Source organism: Hibiscus syriacus, unplaced genomic scaffold (assembly GCF_006381635.1).
Source record: "Hibiscus syriacus cultivar Baekdansim isolate YM2019G1 unplaced genomic scaffold, ASM638163v2 tig00113724_pilon, whole genome shotgun sequence".
NCBI lineage: Eukaryota > Viridiplantae > Streptophyta > Magnoliopsida > Malvales > Malvaceae > Hibiscus > Hibiscus syriacus.
The window spans coordinates 907105-926184 of NW_024063470.1; the positions used below are offsets into that span (position 1 = coordinate 907105).

Here is a 19080-nt window from a genome sequence, read left to right on the forward strand (position 1 = left end):
TGTGTTACAAGTTTTAAAAGTTGAGGGACCTAAATAAAAGATTTAGAAAAGTTCAGTGACCATTACTATACTTTACCCTAAAAAAGAATTATATTTTTCTTTTTGAGAAGGAAAAAAACACTTAAAAAGAAAATTAAAACTTGAAAACAAAAAGAAACGACGCCGTTGGTTGCGTCCATGAAGTCGTTTAGAATTGGATAATTGGATTTTCAGATAGGATCCTCCGGGAACCCAACGCAGAAAAGATAAAAGCAAAATCCAACTGATAAAATGATCAAAATTATTTTGAAGCAAAAATTCTCGAAACAATCATAAAAATGGCTTCTTTGGCGCTTCCATCTTTCAATTCACTAGCCATTTCGCGCCTTAACAGCCAAAAAGCTCCTTTGAACTCTTCATTTCCATGTATATCAACTTCCAGACATCCATGCACTGTTGCTCCTCAACGTTTCGTATGATTCTCTTTCCAATTTTTCCAGCCTTTTAATTCAATGGGTTTTGGTTTTTCAACTTTTTTTTCTTTCTCTTCTCCATTTTTTTAATTGTCTTGTTTTCTTGTGGATTTAGCAATGTGGGGTTATCCGAATGCAAGCTGGTGAAGAAGATTTTGAGTTGAAACAAATGAGAGATATGGCTGCTGCAAAGAAGAGATGGGATGCTATGGTATATTTTCTTTAATCCCTAACTTTAAATTATCGTTTCCCTCTTCTTTAATCTGATTTTTTACTTGAATTTTGAGTGTCATCTTTGATAAAGCAAAGATTTTTTTAAACTTGTACATGGGTACTGGCTAATGAGGATGATTCTCATTGATATTGTTAAATCTATTAAACTGATCTTTCACGTGGAGGCTTCTTGCTTTATCAGTAGTAAGTTTTTGCTGTATTGTGTGTTTACAGATTAGGGAAGGAAAAGTAAAGATTCTTACACCTAAGGAGGCAGGTTATGCAATTCAACTCTCGAACAAACCTTTACTCGATGTTCGCCCGTCTAGTGAGCGTGAGAAGGTTCTTAAATGATAGTTCTTTGTCTTTCTTAATCACTGCTTTTCAACTTTAATACAATGTACATGATTGTTATAACTACTTTTTGACTCTCTTGTCTACTGCATTGAAGCTGGTCTAGTCTTATCATTCATTGTATCATAGATTATGAACATGTTTTCATCCATGATCAGTGTGTCATTTAAAATATCATGTTTAAAGCATTATATGGGCATATTTGTTTAAATTATTTCTTCTTGTTGAGAAATTGTTAAGTAGTTGGTGTTTAAAAACAAGTAAAGAAATTCTTCCTCTTTTCATTTTCTCCCGTTCTTATTTAGGGAACTGTATGTTACATGGGATCTTTAATGTTGGTGTCATGTTTATTGGTGGTTGGAACATATTCATATTTGCTTGCTCTGTTTTGAAGGCGTGGGTTAAGGGCTCTACCTGGGTACCGATCTTTGAAGTTGATAATAAATTTGACGTTGGAACTGTTTCAAGGAAAGTCTCCAATTTTGTGATGGGTACCTCTTGATTCCTTTCTATATTCTGACCTCTAGGAAGATCATATTAATGGCATTGTACTACCCGATAAAACCGCTTTAATGTGTTGTTGGGACGCTTATTAATACTGTGTTATATTTTCTATAGGGGGCTGGTGGAGTGGTGTGCCTACGTTGTCTTATAACAGGTGCTTAATAAGTTACCTTTGCTTCTCTCTTTTGTGCATGTGCCTCTGGACACACATGTGCTTGACTCTTGTGCATATCTGCTCTTACATATGCATGTATGTAGAATAAATTTTGTACTGATACTCTGAGTGCTTTCTTTGACAGTCAATATTTATCACAAGTTGAGGAGAAATTCCCTAAAGATGCCGAGCTTATTGTTGCATGCCAGAAAGGGTTGAGGTGATTTTTTTAAGATTTTTTGAAGTGACAGAGGAGACTGCTTGTGCTTCAGTATTGATGATAGTTTCAAACAATCAGTTTCATTTCCTACCGTAATAAAGACTGCCTGGAATGCAAATGTTTTTCTAAGATAAAGCTGGAGTTAAAACTCTGCATTGTATCGTGACCAGTGCAGTTGCTGAGATCGAGAAAAAAAAAACGATAAAGAAAATGAAGAAAAATAGATGGAGTTTGATATATGATATTCTTGTTATGCAATGTAGGAGCACATGAGAATTAGATAAGGGTTACCGTAAAGTGAAAATATATATCTTTGAGAGCCCTTTAGCTGCTAAACGCAGTATTGATTCTTTTTCTTAACTGAACGACACTATTCTGCCAGATCTCTAGCGGCTTGTGAGCTACTGTGTAATGCTGGCTACAAAAATCTTTTCTGGGTTCAAGGGGGTCTAGAGGCTGCTGAAGAGGAGGTAATGTTCGATAGAATTTCCTTTTAGTCTTTATATTTCTCATTTTTGTGCAGACACTAATTATTTTTATCTTTGATTATACATGAAGAAATTCCTTTAATTTCACAAATCTCAACTTGTTTTCTTTAGGATCTTGCTGGAGAAGGTTCTCAGCCGTTGAAGTTTGCAGGAATTGGCGGGCTTTCAGAGTTTCTCGGGTATATAATATCTCTTACTCTTCTTGTTTGTTTGACATGCTGCTTGGAAATTTTCATATAACTTTTGTCCCCAAAATAAATATGAGAAATTAACCTGCCTGGACTTGGTTCCAAAACTGGTTCTAAGGATATTAAAACCCAAGTTACTCGGACCCGGCACAAGTTTCATGTATGTATTGCATCCTGATACTTATGTCCAAATATTTGGACCTGGGTATCAAACACAGGTACTTGTGAAATGAAGAGTCAGAGTAACATAGATTGAAACCATTTTTTTTAGTTATAGCTCAAACTATATCCTTGTATTTCTTCAAGTACCTGTCTGTAATAAAAGAAAATATATATATATATTTTTTGTAAATGTGATCAGGAGTAGCAAGTGCAAGTTGAACTTTAAGATTCATAAGCAGATATTATGCAACTTATAGTTGACTGTCATCATGCAGAACAGCTTCTTTTCTAATTCCTTTTAAATTTCAGTTGGACAGATCAACAAAGAACTCAAGTTGCCAAAGAGGGTTGGGGTTACCGTGTACTCTACTCCGCCCGTCTGGTTGTTATTCGCTTCCTCATTCCAGCAAAGTGAGCTCGAGTATAGTTACTATCTGACATAGTCGAAGTTGATTTTGCCGCAGGTTGGAGTTTTTGTGGTTGCAGATGCCTTGTTCATCGGTGCGCAGCAAGTTGGTCGCTATCTTCAGGATATACGGTCTCACTAAGGTTATATTTAAATCATCTGAAAGATGGTTGAATTCTCGTTTAGGTGAACAGAGATGTTTTAAGGATCCCAATTTTGAAAATGAAAGCCATAGTAGTGGTTAGAAGAATTCATGAAGTTGCATGTTTCTTAGTTTTGAATCCTATTGTTTTCATGTCGTCTCTATCACATTGAATGGGATATATTCTTTTGCAAATGCAGTTGAAACGTGAAAGCGTTCTGTTCAATTGAAATCTAGTTTTCAAATGTCCCAAGTTGAGAAATTTAATGCCTCCAAACTCATCCTAAAAAAAATTTCCATAAATTATGGGTTATAGTTCTTATATCGCTCAGAATAACTGATAAAGTAATTATTGTTTTGGATTTGCATGTCAAACCATTGAAATCAAAAGCTAGATACGGAAGGAGAAGTGTACATGAATCTATTAATGAATTGAAAAATCTTGAATCTCAATATTAAAATCTTTAACTGTACCGAATCACTCTAATAAACAACACTCTAGAAAAGAAGTAGATTTACATGGCATAGACGTTTTCGCAGTAGACAGAACATTGATTTGTGGTAGCAATTCGAGGAGATTTTTTACTGCTGGTAATGCCTACAGACTCGGTCATGTCCAATTCCTTGTCGTTTGATCCCCCAGGCAATGACCAGTCAAACTTATGCACGAGATTGGCTAAGAAAAGCTCACTTATTTGCATAGCAAACAGTATGCCCGGACAAATCCTCCTTCCAGAACCGAAAGGAATCAACTCAAAATGTTGTCCTTTGAAATCTATCGAGTTGTTCAAGAACCTGTCCGGCAGAAACTCTTCTGGTTTCTCCCATGACGATGGGTCTCTTCCGATTGCCCAAACGTTGATGATAACTTGAGTTCCTTCGATAATGTCATATCCAATTATCTTTACGTCTTTTGTTGATATTGCTGGAAGCAACAACGGAAGTGGAGGATGTAAACGGAGAGTTCTTTGATCACCGCTTTTAGGTAGTGCATGTTATGGAGATCATCTTCCGATATGCTTGATTTTCCACCGGAAACTTTCCTGGCCTCGTTTTTAACTTCTTTCATTACCTTTGGGTGCCTTAATAGCTCGGTCATTTTCCACTCCAGGGCCAAGTATGTCGTATGAGTACCGGCCGCAAACATATCCTGCAAAAATATCATCTTCATTCATTAAAATATTAAATCGAGAACCCATTAAGTGACGTCAGTAATAAAAGAGAATGTTATAATCACCTCATACTATAAAAAAAAAATAATGGAGCCAATGTTTCAGAATTATAAGAAATGATCTCAACAATTTGAATGAAGCTGATAGTTCTTACCAAAATAAGAGCCTTGATGCTAGTTCTGTCTATAGGCAAGCCAACTGTGTTTTCTTTCTGAACCTCCAGCAGAATATCTACAAGGTCATTTTGATAATTTACATGTTTATTACGCCGATTTATACGTTCTTCGATCACTCCATCTAGAAATTCATCGAACGCCTTCGCCCCTTTATCAGCTTTATCATTGAATCCATTAACATGGCTTACCCATGCAAGCCATGCAAGATAATCCCCGACGTTCGAAGTACCCAACAGCTCAGAAAAATCACTCAAAAGCTTCTTAAACTTGTTTGTATCTTCACTATACTTTCTTCCCAAAGCTATTCTGCTGACTACGTTGTTTGTAGTTGCAGAAAAGAGTTCACTTAGATTCACCGGTAAACCTGAAGAGCAAGACCTAGTAATGTCCTCCATTGCTAGAGCCGTTTCTTCTTCTCTTATACCTCGATAAGATTGAACCCTTCTGTTACTTGGAAGACCTAGTAATGTTGTATTTTCTTGGATAATATAGCAGAAATGTAAAATTACATTGTTTGGTTAGAAGATTAGAAAATTATTTGAATACATATTTACTAAATTATTCTTACGATATATATTCTTTTTAACACATTAAACTTTAATATTAAATTTTAAATATTTTAATAAAATTTATAAAAAAATATTTTAATTGTTAACCTGTCTAAATTTAAATAAAAATACATTTATCATATAATCAATGTAATTAGTATATTAGGGTTTCAAATGAAAATCTGGTGTAAATCGCTAATCAAAGCCACACATTTGCCAGAGAAATTAAACTAGCAACTGATTCAAAGCAAAGAGAGATTATCTTGGAACCTCTTTGGGTGAAATGTTCAAAACCACCGGAAGGAATATGGCTGCTAAACACGGACGGTGCATGCAAACCTGATTCTGGAATAACAGCGGCCTGAGGTTTGATAAGAAACATAAACGACGACTGAGTTGGTGGATTCTTAAGTCGATTCAGAGGAACTGACAGTTCAAAGGCTGAGTTTCAGGGATTGAAGGATGGTCCTGCAGTTGCAAAATGTCTGGGAATCAGAAAACTAATCGTTTCCAAAATTCTTGTAGAAGCTTTGAACCAGGAAATTACTGGAAACACCCAAAGTATCACCCTCCTAAACGACTGCAGGAATTAAAAGATGGGGATTGGATAAAAGAAATCAAACATATTAAACGAGAGGGGAACAAATGTGCAGACCTTTTGGTCAACATGGCCCTGGAGATGGAAGATGAATTGTGTTTCCTAAAGGAACCTCTAAAGAGTTAATCCTTCTTCCTAAGATTATCGTTGTAATGATACATTATTGTACCCAAAAATAATAATTAGAATATTAAATTTATATTTTTAAATAATTTTAATAAATATCATATTTGTATATATAAAATATAGTATAATACGAAAAAAATATTATTATGTCGAGTGTACAAATATATTATTTTTTAATGTATAAAATCTATTATTTTAATAACTCAGTATTATTTTAAATAATTATATTTTTACAATAATAACATTTTCACCTTATAAAATATATAATGATTAACATACTAAATATTAAAAATATAAAATAATTTTAACTACTTCATTTTATTAATATTTTACTAAATTAAACTCTTTATATTTTATTATTAAATTTATAATTTTGAGTAAAACACGAAAAATAAAAATTGAGAATAATTCATATTAAAAGAATAATTATTTCAGGAGTGTTTGTGTCCACAGTGGTGAGAATTGTTCATTACCTAAAAATTTAGAGGTAATGATATTTCCACCATTTTAATAAAAAAATACTATTATTGATAATAAGTTATTACATGATAATGATTTTTTTCAAGAACCAAACATGATAATACAATTCCGAAAAAGATTATTCCTCTTGGTAATGATTTTTTCCGTTAATCAAATGCCCCCTAAAAATATATCCAATTAATTTGATTTTTATTCTCTTTTTTGTATAACCACTTATATCTCATCTATTGATTGACTAATCCGGATCGAATATTACAGAGACAAAGGCGACCTTCCCAACCTAATTTACTCTATTCGTAATTATCAAGATTTAAACTCCTAATCTTGTTTAAGAGTTCTAATGACTTATCCTACTAGACTAATTGTTTGTTTGATTTGTATTCTTTAATGGTATGTAATTTAAAATTTTCAATACTTTTATTCCATTATTGGCTTAATAGTCCAAGAACTTAACTCATAATCAATTATATTATCTAAATATGTCATTTTTAAAATTATTTCTTAATATGACACTACCTTGAAATTATTTATCAAAATATAATTCATTTGCATAAGATAAAAACGAGTGTAGTTTTTGAAAAGTGTATTTGAATTAGTCTTTTAAAGACTATATAAAGGTAAAAGGTCTAGCAGTTATATTAGCACTTGTGTGTTAACTCTAACAGCTAGAGAATTAAAATTATTTGTTCCAATTGGGTGGACTGTGTAGACTTCGAGACGTTATCGTATTGGTTTGGACTCACCATTAATTTACAACAAATCTCTATATTTCATATTAATGTTTCCAGATGAAATAAGGTAATATTTTGCATGATTCTTTCTTGATTCATTAATCGTACTTGAATATCTGAAGTTGACCGTTGAATTAATTTTTCTATTACGTCATGAGATGTACTGTCGGTCTCAACAAATTATATGTTAATTTTAGATTTTAGTATTTTTGTTTGGCAAGATGAATTTAACGTGTCACCCCAACATTTATTAACGACAATTTACATAAGTGATGGTAAGAAAAATAAATTAAAAGTTTACTGATTATATTGTAAGTTTTAAAAACACGACACTCTAAATGAAAATATCCTAAACGTTTGACTGGTATTTATGTAGTTTTCCCTTTCTATAATATTTTGGTTATTTTCTAAAACTTCTCCTCCTATTCTTATAATTAATTCCAACTATTTTGCATAATATAATTCCAAAGCAAAAAAGAATAGTTGACGCCAACAAGGAGAAGCCTTGTCCAATATCCAACGCTCCCTCTCTCCTTTAGCCATTTTCAGTCACAAATCTCTGCGACAACCAACATCTCTTGGAGGGCTCCATTCAAATCCCAAACAGTCAAACAGGGTATCCCTTTCACAATTTCCTTGAATGATATTATTTGTTTGTCTGTGTTCAAGCATCATATCTTTGTTTGAGAATTAATTTTCCCTTTTGTTTTCTTGGGATGTTTTTAGATTAGATAGATTAATTTCCCGTGTGTTTGTCTCATGAAAGCAACCTTTTCAGGGATAAGAAGCAGAGAGAAAGAGGAATCCATTAACTGTTGAAATGTATTAAACTTGTATGAGGGGTTTCCTGTTAGTTTTGATCTGTGCTTTTTTGGTTTGGTGTAACCTTAATGAGGTTGTTGATTTCTTTCTGGAAAGTCGAAGTTTGGATGAATTATAGTATTGTGTCTTTAAATGTTTATCCGAAGAGTCTGCCCTTAATACACCCACCTATAATGTAATTCGGATTTTTCATTTTTTTCTACCGTAATTGTGATTGATGCCTATGTCCAATGCATAACGTTCACCCGGATTCGGGTAAAAATGATGTTGTTCTTTGTAGAGGATCCGGACTCAAGCAGTTGTGTCTGCAGTATTTGTGTCTTTTAAGTGAATCCTTTTCTTTTGTCAGTTTATCGAACTTTCTGCAATCATCAACGACGCGAAGAAACCCGAAAGGTAGTAGTTACGGTGAATACATGCAATGGGATTTTGTTTCTCAGATAGTCAAATTGTGAGAAACTGCTTCATTTAGGTTTGATGAATTTGTTGCTATTTACGTTGCTTCAACTTTTCTGTAATGAGCTGATGGCTGTTAATTATATGACATCCTCAGCTTCACCTGTTAGCCATCATGCATATAATTCATTTCTTTCGATTTTTGTTTTTCATTTCATTACTAATTTCTTTATGGATTTGGCCTTGGAAAATTAATGATTGAAATGGTAATATGATAGGTGAAAGGAGTGATTTCTGCATGGCCTTGGCAAATGGATTAGCAAATGTCCAGGGCAGGCATCCTATATTTTCCTTTGGTGTTATTGCTGATGTTCAGTATGCTGATGTCCCCGACGGTCACTCATTCCTCGGTATTATAGACATAGTATTCTTTTTCGGCAAAGGGCAGTCAAGATCTGGAACAACCACAAGAATCTTAACTTTGTGATTAGTTTCGGAGATATTGTTGATGGGAAGTGCCCCAAGGATCAATCTGTAGATGCTGTGAAGAGAGTAGTCGGTGAGTTCGAAAAATTTCGTGGTCCAGTGTATCACATGATTGGAAATCATTGTCTTTACAATCTCCCACGGGATGAGTTGCTTCCTCTATTGAAGATCCCGAATCATGTCAGTCGTCACACATGCATACTATGATTTTTCGCCAACACCGGTATACAGATTCTTTGTATTGGATGGATACGATATCAGTGCAATCGGATGGCCTCATGATCATCCGAATACATTGGAGGCCTTGAAAATACTGAGTGAAAAAAGCCCGAATTCAAATAAAACCAGTCCGGAGGGACTGAAGGACGTTGATAGAAGGTTTGTTATGTTCAATGGAGAAGTTGGAATTGAGCAAATGGAATGGCTCGATAGTGTACTTCAAGATGCAACAAATACGAAACAAAAAGAGATTGTATGTTGTCATCTTCCATTAGATCCTGGTGCAACAGGCAAAACGTTGCTTTTATGGAATTATGACCAAGTATTGGATGTGATTCACCGGTACGATTGTGTGAAGGTTTGCCTCACCGGACACAGTCATAAAGGAAGATATTCAATTGATTCTCATGGTTTTTATCACAAGGTGCTTGATGCTGCTTTAGAGTGTCCTCCTGGTTCTGATGCATTCGGGTATATCGATGTTTATGACAACATGTTATCACTTGTTGGCACAGATCGATTGGAAAACACGGATTTTAGTTTCGGTTCTTTAACAAACTTTCGATAAAAGGTCAGTTAGATTCTTTCATCAAAGATGTATGGGGTGTATGTTGCTGTAATTTTCACCTACTAAAGTTACTCCATTGATGATAATGAGAACAAAGTGGAGATTTTTCAAGTCATTGAGGGTAAACGAGTAAGGAAAGAGGAAATCAAAGTAAGTTAGCTGAATAAAGAACTATAATATCCATGTGCAGTGCATAACAGATAAGCCTTGCGGTTTAATGATTTTATTATCAATTTATCATCTTACATATTTGAGCTTGCTCACTTATCTAGACCAGATCAAGAAAGAAATTAAAAGAAATAATTTCTTAAAACAATGTGCTTTGTCCAATTCTGAGCCACTTGCTTCAATCCCAACTGTGATATCATTTTTCTCTACTCAATAATGGAGTCATACATGATGTCCCATAACAGGAAAGATTGAATCTTAAGGTATTGATGGTGATGTCATTCAATCTTCCAGGCATAAAGAAACAAGCAAAACTCTGGTGAGTCACCATTGTTGAGTCCTTCTAATGAACCGCTGCTCCCTGTTTGTGACGACAATGACAATGACGACAACGATAACGGCGATGACGACGAGGACGATGACAAAACAGGCTTGAATATAAACAAGGCATGTCTTAAACCAGGACTGAAAAGCCAATCATGAACATCCCAGTAAACCTGTAATCTTCTTCTGTTGACATTGATGGATTCATTCCCTCTGAATTTCCATTCAAGATGCTGGACATGAAGGGCCAAATTCCCATCAATTCTCATCTCCATTTCAGGCTCAACAATAACACCATCTAATGAATCCACATTTCTGTCTTACACTCGATTGAGATCTCATGAAACCAACCTTTTTCATGGAATTTAGATCTTGTTGAGAATCTCTTTTTCCCAAATATGTGCTCTTTTCTTGAAACCAAAACGGGATCGATAAGTGCAGGCCTGCAACCAGTTTTCCTATAAGCTTCCTTCTTTAGATCCCCAACAAGTAAAACAACTTGTCCATTACAAACTGCAACATAGTACTCGGAAATGGGTTCGGTTTGGCATTGAATTTAGCAGACTTAAGGTCCCAAAACATCAAGAGTTTTTACCATCGATTAATAAGCGTTTGGAATCTTGTTTTCTCCAAAACCACCATGGTTTAAGCTCAACTTTACACCCATACTGGTTCTCTCCCTGGGGACCTTCCACTGATACTGAAAGACCATGGAGTAACAGTTTCTTGCACCAAGTGACAGTGACCAAACGATAATGGTCGGCAATCTTCGTTCGGAAAACAGACATGAAAACGCTCTCGCCGGACCTGGTGACGGCTGTCGAATCATCACTAAGCTTCTCACCTGATGAAAACAAGCAGGAATCCCGATGGTGTCTTGCATGTTTTTTTTCCAGTAAATTTGATCCAAGCTGAATCAATGAAGCTTGAAGTTGGAACCCGATTTAGAGCCAGAAAAATGGAGAAGGAGAGGGAATAAGAATGAGTTGGAGAAAGAACATAAGTGTGTGAAGAGACAGATTTAGTCACAAGATATGAGTGTCATATAGAAGCTGCCAGAGTTTTCCTTGGCAGCATTAATGGAGATAAAATATTAAATTACAAACTGGCAGATAGATGGCAGTGAGTGAAGAACAAACCCATTTTTTTGGATATATATATATATATATTGATCAATTCTCTCCCTGCATCTTTATTTTTATTATTTGTTTTGTTCCCATTGTTTTTGTTTACTACTACTTTATTCTTTCTTCCTCATTTTTTCTGGACAACTTTATCGAATCCTAGGTGGTTTCTTCTCATTCAGGCACGGTTTAACTCTATCAATCGATCAACATATAATTGATTTAATCTTTATACTTATTTAATTAATCAAAATAGTATTCGAATAAAAAGCTTATTTAGTATGGATAATATAATAATCTATCTTATAGTAAGGAAAATATTGATCAAGTGTCGTGTTATTTTATGAAATATCAATTTTATGGAGAACAAAAAAGTTAACAACTCTCAGGCCCCGGGTGATGGGTTGAATGCCGAATTCTTTCAATGTAATTGCCATATTGTGGGAAGTTTTGTGTGTGGTTTCGTGAAACAGTTATTTGATTATGGTATAACTGAGTTTCCATCAATCAGACGGTCTTTGTTCTATTGCCTAAGGTGACGTTGCCTAATTCAACGACTCGGTTCGGTCTATTAGTCTGTGTACGGTCACCTATAAAATTATATCTAAGGTGGGAAGAAAAGATGGATGGCACTGAAAACTGATCTTGAGAAAGCTTACGATTGGTTTGAATGAGATTTTATCCACGAGACGCTTATTGAAATTGGCATCCCGATCTCTTTGGGTTTGGTTCGTTCGATCGAAGTATAAATGCACTACCGGCGTTGCTTTGTCCTTGCGTAACATGAACTGTTCTCGCCTATGGAAAAGTTTGAGTGTCATTTGGAATGATGTGTTCTAATTTGGTGTGGTCTCTTGGATCGGAAACGACAGTTAATTTTTGACATGATGTCTGGCTCAATGAAATAAGCCCGTAATTGCTCATGTTCGTTCGGATCTGGTTCCTTCTATTGGGCGCAGCTCTGTCACATCTATGGCCAATGTCCAAGGGGTCTGGCAATGGCGTTTATTTGCTCATTTTCTTCTGAATGATATTTTACTCAAGATAGCTGCTATTAAAGGGTCAAAACCGAGAGTCTCCAAATATGTGATTGGTTGGAAAGGCTGTCGTGACCGTTCGTTCAGTTTGAAATCCACTTATAAGGTGCGCCACGGAACCATTACCACTAATTCTAATCCGGTGTGGGTGATCGTTCATAAGTTTCGGTGATGGCCTCGAGTTAAAAAGCCTTCTTGTGGTTGCTTTGTTACCGTAAGCTAATGACAAATGAGGAGAGAGGGAAATGTAACTTTTGCCATGGTGTTTTGATTCTCAACTGTTGTTTAGAAGTTTGGAAAGCATGGGGAATGTAATAGGTTTCCATTTGGTTATGAGTTAGTTAGGAATAGTTTGTTGAGTTTTCTGTTATGAAGCTATTATGCTTTTGTATAGTTGTTGTATACGTTCATGAAACTATAAGTAAGCTTGGTTGTAAGACTGCAGATATATTTTTTTCATTAACAAGGTTTACAGAGCCTATTCTCTCTTTTCTTATTGACTTCTACTCATTGAGCTGAGCTTATGAACCTTGACATGGTATCATTCGTCAATCCTGGTGGTTGTTTATTCCGCTGTTAATCTGTTTTTGTTTCATCTTGTTCGTCATGGTTGATCTAAATGCAAATTCAATTCGAGGTTCTAAAATCGTGTCTCCAATCCGCATCAAGTTGCGTTGATAGTCGATGGTTATGGATTGTCAAGTTTTCTTTCCAGTAATGCAGTTCTACCAGACGAGTATGTTGCAAGTGTGTTTGGTCAGGCTGGGGTTAATCCGACTTTCTTGATTCATAGGCAGCAAGATAAATTGCTAGCTTCTTGGTTACTCACCACGATTGGGACTGAGGTTCTTCCTCATCTTACTTGTCTTACAACAACCTCTTCCATATGGTCTGTTGTTTCTCGGTTGTTTGGTGCTCGATCTGCTGCCAAGATTTCAGCCCTTAGGCATAGTTTGCATACTCAAAGAAAGTCTGGGTTAACTATTAGTGAGTATCTTGCAAAGGTTAAGTCTATATGTGATTTAGTAAATGCATTTAGTAGTGTTGTCACTGAGCAGGAACATGTGAGTGTTGTTCTTGCTGGTCTATCGATGGAGTTCGAGTCAATCATCGCTATTGCATCTCGTGAGAGTCTGTCTTTAGAAACTCTGACTGATACGTTAATGGACTGTGAGGCTCGACAGAAAGTGTTCTTGAATGAAGGTGTTGCAGCTAACTTGGCCTATTTACCCATGGAGGTAATACATTGAGGTGGATGCTAAAGAGAATAATGCATCACAACTGCATTTAGGTCAGAATCGACCATCAAGGTGGCGATTATCGTGGTCGAGGCTGAGGACAGAGTTCAAACAAACCTCAATGCCATTTGTGTGGTAAGTTTGGCCATGTGGTGCAAAAGTGTTATCACCGTTTTGATCGTGACTTTACTGGTGTAACTGGAGGTGAGGATTAAACTGGTGATTTACATAAATAATTTACTCGAATAAATCCAGTCAAACAGCAATCTAGAGGGCAAGTGTTCTTTCATACGGTTCAACCTTTCTCGCCTATTCATCACTCGTTTGTTCCTTATTCACACCCACCAATTTTTACTCGGCTGGTCCTGGTTTACCAGGAATGACTGGTGTGCCTCATGTCTCGGGTTACTATCAGTTTTCTGTATCTACTGGGAAATCACCTTTTGCCTCCACAGTTCCTACAGTGTTCAACTCATAAGTTTCTCCTAGTTCAACTTGCTCATCAGTGCCTCCAGAAATTGCTTGGTATTCTGATACGAGTGCTACTCATTATGTCTCTAATGACCTGTTTGTCTTTGACTCAAGTACTATTTACACTGGTGCTAATACCTTACTCATGGGGAACGGTGAGGGGGTTAAAATTGATCATGTTGGTCGAGGTTTCTTACCTATAAGATAGAAATTTTTAATTTTATAAAACATGTTGCACGTTCCTAATATTAAGAAGAAACTATTATCTCTCACACAGTTCACGTGTGACAATAACGTTTTTATTGAGTTTCATGCTTCTGAGTGCTTTGTGAATGATGCTAAGACCAGAACGTTTCTTCTTCGAGGGAAGCTCACGAATGAGGGGTTATATCAACTGCTTTCATATGATGGTCATGAGTCATGTGACAAGCAGGAGGCAGGATTTCAAGTCCACAATGTTTCTGGTTTACAGGATGCTTTGGAGCTGTGGCATAGGAGGCTAGGTGATCCTTCTTTGGATGTTGTTCTTTCGGTTATGAAGTCTTGTAATATCTCTTCAAATAAAACTAAATTCACTCATGTTTGTACTGCATGCATGCAAGGCAAAGCACACAAATTGCCCTTTTGTAAGTCTTTGACTGAATACAATGAGCCTTTTAAATTGGTTGTGTCTGATGTTTGGGGACCTGCATCGGTTGTTTCTTCAGATGGATTTGCTTACTATGTCTCATTCATTGATATGTTTAGTCGATACATGTGGGTTTATTTACTCAAACGTAAATCTGAAGTAATTCAATGTTTTCTTGACTTTGTTAAGATGGTTGAAGTCCAATTTGGGTACAAAGTCAAGATATTACAGTTTGATGGAGGTGGAGAATATCAGGCTCTGAGGTCTTGGTTCAGATAGAATAGGGTTTTACATCGTATATCTTGTCCTGGGACTTTTGAATAGAATGATAAAGCTGAGAGGAAGCATAGGCATGTTGTTGAAATGGGTCTTGCTATGTTGTCTCAAGCCTCGTTGCCATTAAAATTCTGGAGCTATGCTTTTGTGTCAGCAGTATATCTAATAAACAGACTTCCTACGAGAGTTTTGAGTGGTCGATCTCCGTTTGAAGTTCTTTATAGACAATCTCCAAATTACTCTCTTATTCGTGTGTTTGGCAGTGCTTGTTTTCCTTGTTTACACACTTTTAATCGGCACAAATTGTAAGCTCGTTCTCAAAAATGTGTATTTCTTGGTTACAGTTTCTCTCATAAAGGTTACAAGTGCTTGGATGATTCAGGCAAGGTTATTCTCTCTCGCATGTAATTTTTGACGAGGAGGAGTTTCCTTATAAGAAAGCAAGTTGTGTTGGTTGCTCGTGTACTCGAGGTGAGTCTGATGTAACTACTGGTGTGCTGCCTGTTCTTGTTCCTGGTGTAGCTAATGGTTCTACTCGTGATGTTGGTTATAGTGAGGAAGTAGTTGCTACATCAAATAATGAAGAAGTACTTCCTTGAAATGATGTTAGTTCGTCTACTACCAGGTTTCCTGCAGCTTATATGATTCTAGAACGTGTGGAACCACCTAGTACAATCCTTCTTGCAGCCTCAGTGATTCCAGAATGTGTGGAATAGTCATCTGATGTGGATGAGTCTACTCCTTCTGTTGTTGAGCCTGTTTCAAGGGCAATGCCTGTTTCATAGGACAATATACCTACCTTAGGTGATCTTCAGCCTATTTCTCAAAATTTTCATCCCATTGTTACGAGAAGGAAAAATGGGATTAAAAAATTGAAGACATTTCAGGTAGACTGTCTAGAAAAAGAACCCTATTCAATTAAAAAAGCGATACGTAGTCCTCATTGGGCTAAAGCGGTGCAAGAAGAATATGAAGCTTTGGTGAAGAATAGAACTTGGTCACTAGTTCCTCTTCCCAAGGGACGACAAGTTGTTCACTGCAAATGGATTTTAAGGTGAAAAGAAATCATGATGGGATTGTGTCTCGTTACAAGGCTCGCCTCGTAGCCAAAGGGTTCATTCAGCAAGATAAAATTGATTTCCATGAAGTATTTAGTCCAGTGGTTAAGCCAACCACTGTTCGAGTTATTATCTCGCTTGCCTTGTCCAAGGGATGGCAGCTTCGCCAAGTTGACATCAACAATGCGTTTCTGAATGGAGTGCTGACTGAAGAAGTTTATATGAAGCAGTCGCCTGGATATGAACAAGGAAATGAAGGGTTGGTGTGCAAGCTTAATAAAGTTATCTATGGCCTGAAACAAGCTCCTCGAGCCTGGTTTGATAGTCTTCGAGGGTATTTGATCTCGGGTGGTTTTGTTTTGGCACGATCGGATTCATCATTGTTTGTACGAAAGACTGATGTTAGCATAGTATATATGTTAGTTTATGTTGATGACATAATCCTAACAGGGAGTAATGAAGATGAAGTTCAAAGGGTGATCAATGAATTGAACAAACAATTCTCATTGAAAGATCTTGGTTCTCTTAGTTTTTTTATTGGGTATTAAAGTATGATATGATGTTGATGGATTAGTTTTGAGTCAACAGAAATACATTCGTGAATTTTTGGAGAGATATGGCTTTGGTGATGCAAAAGAGCTTCCTACTCCAATGGTTTCTACAAGCAAGCTTTCAGCACATGGTGGTGAATTCATTAAAAATGGTGTTGAGTATCATAGCATAGTGGGTGCTCTTCAATATTTTGTAGTAACTCGTCCTGATATTGCTTACTTAGTAAATAGGGTTTGTCAATTTATGCAGGCACCATGTGATATACATTTTCAGGCAGTTAAGAGGATCTTGCGTTATCTCCAAGGTACAACTAACTACAGGTTACGTTATTCTTCATCATTATGACTATCGTTAACTGGTTTTGTTGATGCCACGTGGGCCTCTGATGTCGATGATAGACGATCAACCTCAGGATTTTGTATTTATTTTGGAGGGAATCTTATTGCATGGAGTTCTCGTAAGCAGCAAGTCGTTGTATGCTCTATTAATGAGGCTGAGTATAGGAGCTTTTTCTATACTAATGTTGATCTGGTGTGGATTATGGCTTTGCTTAAGGAGTTGCATGTTGTTGTGCATGGTCGAGCAACCTTGTGGTGCGATAATAAGAGTGTTGTGGTTGTTTGTGCTAATCCTGTGCTTCATTCAAAATTCAAGCATGTTGAGCTCGATTTGTTTTTTGTTCGTGAAATGGTGGTTGCGAGTAAGTTGTAGGTGCATGAAGTTCCAGCTTATGAACAAGTTGTTGATGTGTTGACAAAGCCACTCTCCGCACCTATGTTTCTAAAGCATCATCAAAAACTCTTAATCACTCAGTTGTTTAGAAGTTTGGAGAGCATGGGGAATATTGATTCTCAAACTGTTGTTTAGAAGTTTGGAAATCATGGGGAATATAATAGGTTTCCATTTTGTTATGAGTAATCCATTTTGTTATGAGTAAGTTAGGAATAGTTTGTTGAGTTTTCTGTTATGAATTTGTTATGCTTTTATTATAGTCAGTTGTATACGTTCATGAAGCTATAAGTAAGCTTGGTTGTAAGACTGCAGAGATATCTTTTTCATTAACAAGGTTTAGAGAGCCTATTCTCTCTTTTCTTCTTGACTTCTACTCACTGAGCTGAGCTTATGAATCTTGACATGGTGGATGATATGGACCATATATTCCGACGTTTTCCAGTCGCCATCCAGGTTTGGTCGGAGCTGGTGAGTTCCTCACATTTGGGTTCATTTTTTAATATGGATTGGATTCGTACCAATTTGGTTGGCATTGCTTCGCATGGGGTAACACGGAACACTTGGACTTGTTATTTGGGTACGTTTTGTGGAACCCTTGGACCATAATGCTCATATTTTTAACGGTTCAACCACAAGACCAAGGTCGGTAGTGGAATGTAGTAGGTTAATGGTTGAGGTGTATATTCTTACCAAGGGTGAAAAGAGTGTAGTTAACCTTGTTGAAGTGCGTTTGAGTCGTGAATCGAAGATGTGGAATCCTCCCCAGCAACAGTGGTGAAATTAACTTGGATGGAGCTCGAGGTGTGGTTAAGTAGCATGCGTCTTGTGGCGGGGTCGCTCGTAACGAGTGTGGTTAGTGGTGTTTTGGGTTTATAAAATTCATTGGCATTTGTTTGACTTTGTATGCGGAGCTCTGGGGGGTTTATCATGCATTAGCGTATGCGTGGGAATCTGGTTTCCGTCAAATTGTGCTTGAGTTATGTCTTCAATCTATTCGGGTGTTAAAAGATGTCTATAAAAGGAATTATTTTCTGAAATGGCACTTAAGCGATTTTCGACATCGTAATTGGTATGTTCTTCTGCAATATACTCCCTGTGAGGGAAACAAAGTGACTGAGGCTTTAGATTCATGCCCCAAGTCATGCCCACTAGTCCAACCTTGAATTCGGAAAATAAAAAAAACTACAGAAATGTAATGTTTTAGTGTTATTTCCATAATCCAATGTCCTACATAGAAAATAGGAGAAAATGCCCAAATAAATAACAAAATCCAAGAAATCAAGGAGTAATTAACAATGAAATATTAATCAATTATCAATTATAGTGGTCAAAGAAGAATGAGTCGGCAAATCTATGGAATTAGGTGCCAAAAATTTGAGGAAATTAGCAGTATCAACATGACATCAAATTGATGATAAAGTACAACACTTGGCAGCATATGGAGATTGATAAAATCATGGCTGCAAAATGGTGAAAGAGTTTTATTACAACAAGTAAGTTTAGGTTATTAATATACACTTATTAATATGGGTAATTAGTTTAGCAATGAATGTATGCAAGAAAAGAAAAAATAAACTGAGAAGTAAATCGAGTAAAAGAGTGAATCCTAGCAAAGCCATATTAGTAGCGTTTGTAAACTAGCTGAAGCTAGTGTTGTTTGTGTTGTATTGTATTTTGTTCATATCAATAATAGTTTGAGTTATAAAATTTATCGAGTGTCAACCAAAGCTTCCAAGAAATGGTATTAGAGCTTGGTTCTAGTTCATATGGTGGTGAAGATAGCCAATATGATTAAACCATAAACCCTAAGATTGACAAAGACAAACTATAAAAATTGGAGTATCTAAATGAAGGCATTATTCGATTC

The 19080-nt window shown here is 36.2% G+C and overlaps 3 protein-coding genes and 2 pseudogenes across 3 annotated transcripts; 2 read left to right on the plus strand and 3 right to left on the minus strand.

Moving 5' to 3' along the window:
* Window positions 1-214: 214 nt before the first annotated feature.
* On the plus strand, window positions 215-3464 carry LOC120187285 (rhodanese-like domain-containing protein 11, chloroplastic). The gene is made up of 10 exons (XM_039191038.1): window positions 215-452; window positions 568-663; window positions 900-1007; window positions 1414-1510; window positions 1638-1677; window positions 1823-1897; window positions 2280-2367; window positions 2497-2564; window positions 3045-3117; window positions 3200-3464. Exons 1-10 carry the CDS (start codon window positions 318-320, stop codon window positions 3281-3283), a joined length of 864 nt encoding a protein of 287 aa, XP_039046969.1. The 5' UTR covers window positions 215-317; the 3' UTR covers window positions 3284-3464.
* A 334-nt stretch (window positions 3465-3798) lies between these two features.
* Window positions 3799-4448, minus strand: LOC120187226 (annotated as a pseudogene).
* A 33-nt stretch (window positions 4449-4481) lies between these two features.
* Window positions 4482-5081, minus strand: LOC120187227 (cytochrome P450 736A117-like). The gene is made up of 2 exons (XM_039190994.1): window positions 4610-5081; window positions 4482-4526 (listed from the first exon to the last, which is right to left on the minus strand). The coding sequence occupies exons 1-2, from the start codon at window positions 5024-5026 to the stop codon at window positions 4482-4484; spliced, it is 462 nt and encodes a 153-aa protein (XP_039046925.1). The 5' UTR covers window positions 5027-5081.
* A 3156-nt stretch (window positions 5082-8237) lies between these two features.
* Window positions 8238-9696, plus strand: LOC120187288 (annotated as a pseudogene).
* A 355-nt stretch (window positions 9697-10051) lies between these two features.
* Window positions 10052-11240, minus strand: LOC120187229. The gene is made up of 4 exons (XM_039190995.1): window positions 11237-11240; window positions 10693-10941; window positions 10449-10610; window positions 10052-10395 (listed from the first exon to the last, which is right to left on the minus strand). Exons 1-4 carry the CDS (start codon window positions 11238-11240, stop codon window positions 10052-10054), a joined length of 759 nt encoding a protein of 252 aa, XP_039046926.1.
* Between the last annotated feature and the right edge of the window lie 7840 nt (window positions 11241-19080).

Excerpts from the sequence above, each read along its gene's own strand:
- LOC120187285 (XM_039191038.1), top strand. The coding sequence starts at position 318 with ATGGCTTCTTTGGCGCTTCCATCTTTCAATTCACTAGCCATTTCGCGC. Across the intron at positions 2,368-2,496 it reads TAGAGGCTGCTGAAGAGGAG|GATCTTGCTGGAGAAGGTTC; the intron begins GTAATGTTCGAT and ends TGTTTTCTTTAG. Across the intron at positions 3,118-3,199 it reads TACTCTACTCCGCCCGTCTG|GTTGGAGTTTTTGTGGTTGC; the intron begins GTTGTTATTCGC and ends ATTTTGCCGCAG.
- LOC120187227 (XM_039190994.1), bottom strand. The coding sequence starts at position 5,026 with ATGGAGGACATTACTAGGTCTTGCTCTTCAGGTTTACCGGTGAATCTA. Across the intron at positions 4,527-4,609 it reads GCATCAAGGCTCTTATTTTG|TATGAGGTGATTATAACATT; the intron begins GTAAGAACTATC and ends TTTTTTTTATAG.
- LOC120187229 (XM_039190995.1), bottom strand. Across the intron at positions 10,611-10,692 it reads CAAACGCTTATTAATCGATG|TTTGTAATGGACAAGTTGTT; the intron begins GTAAAAACTCTT and ends ACTATGTTGCAG. Across the intron at positions 10,396-10,448 it reads ATCTAAATTCCATGAAAAAG|ATGGTGTTATTGTTGAGCCT; the intron begins GTTGGTTTCATG and ends TGGATTCATTAG.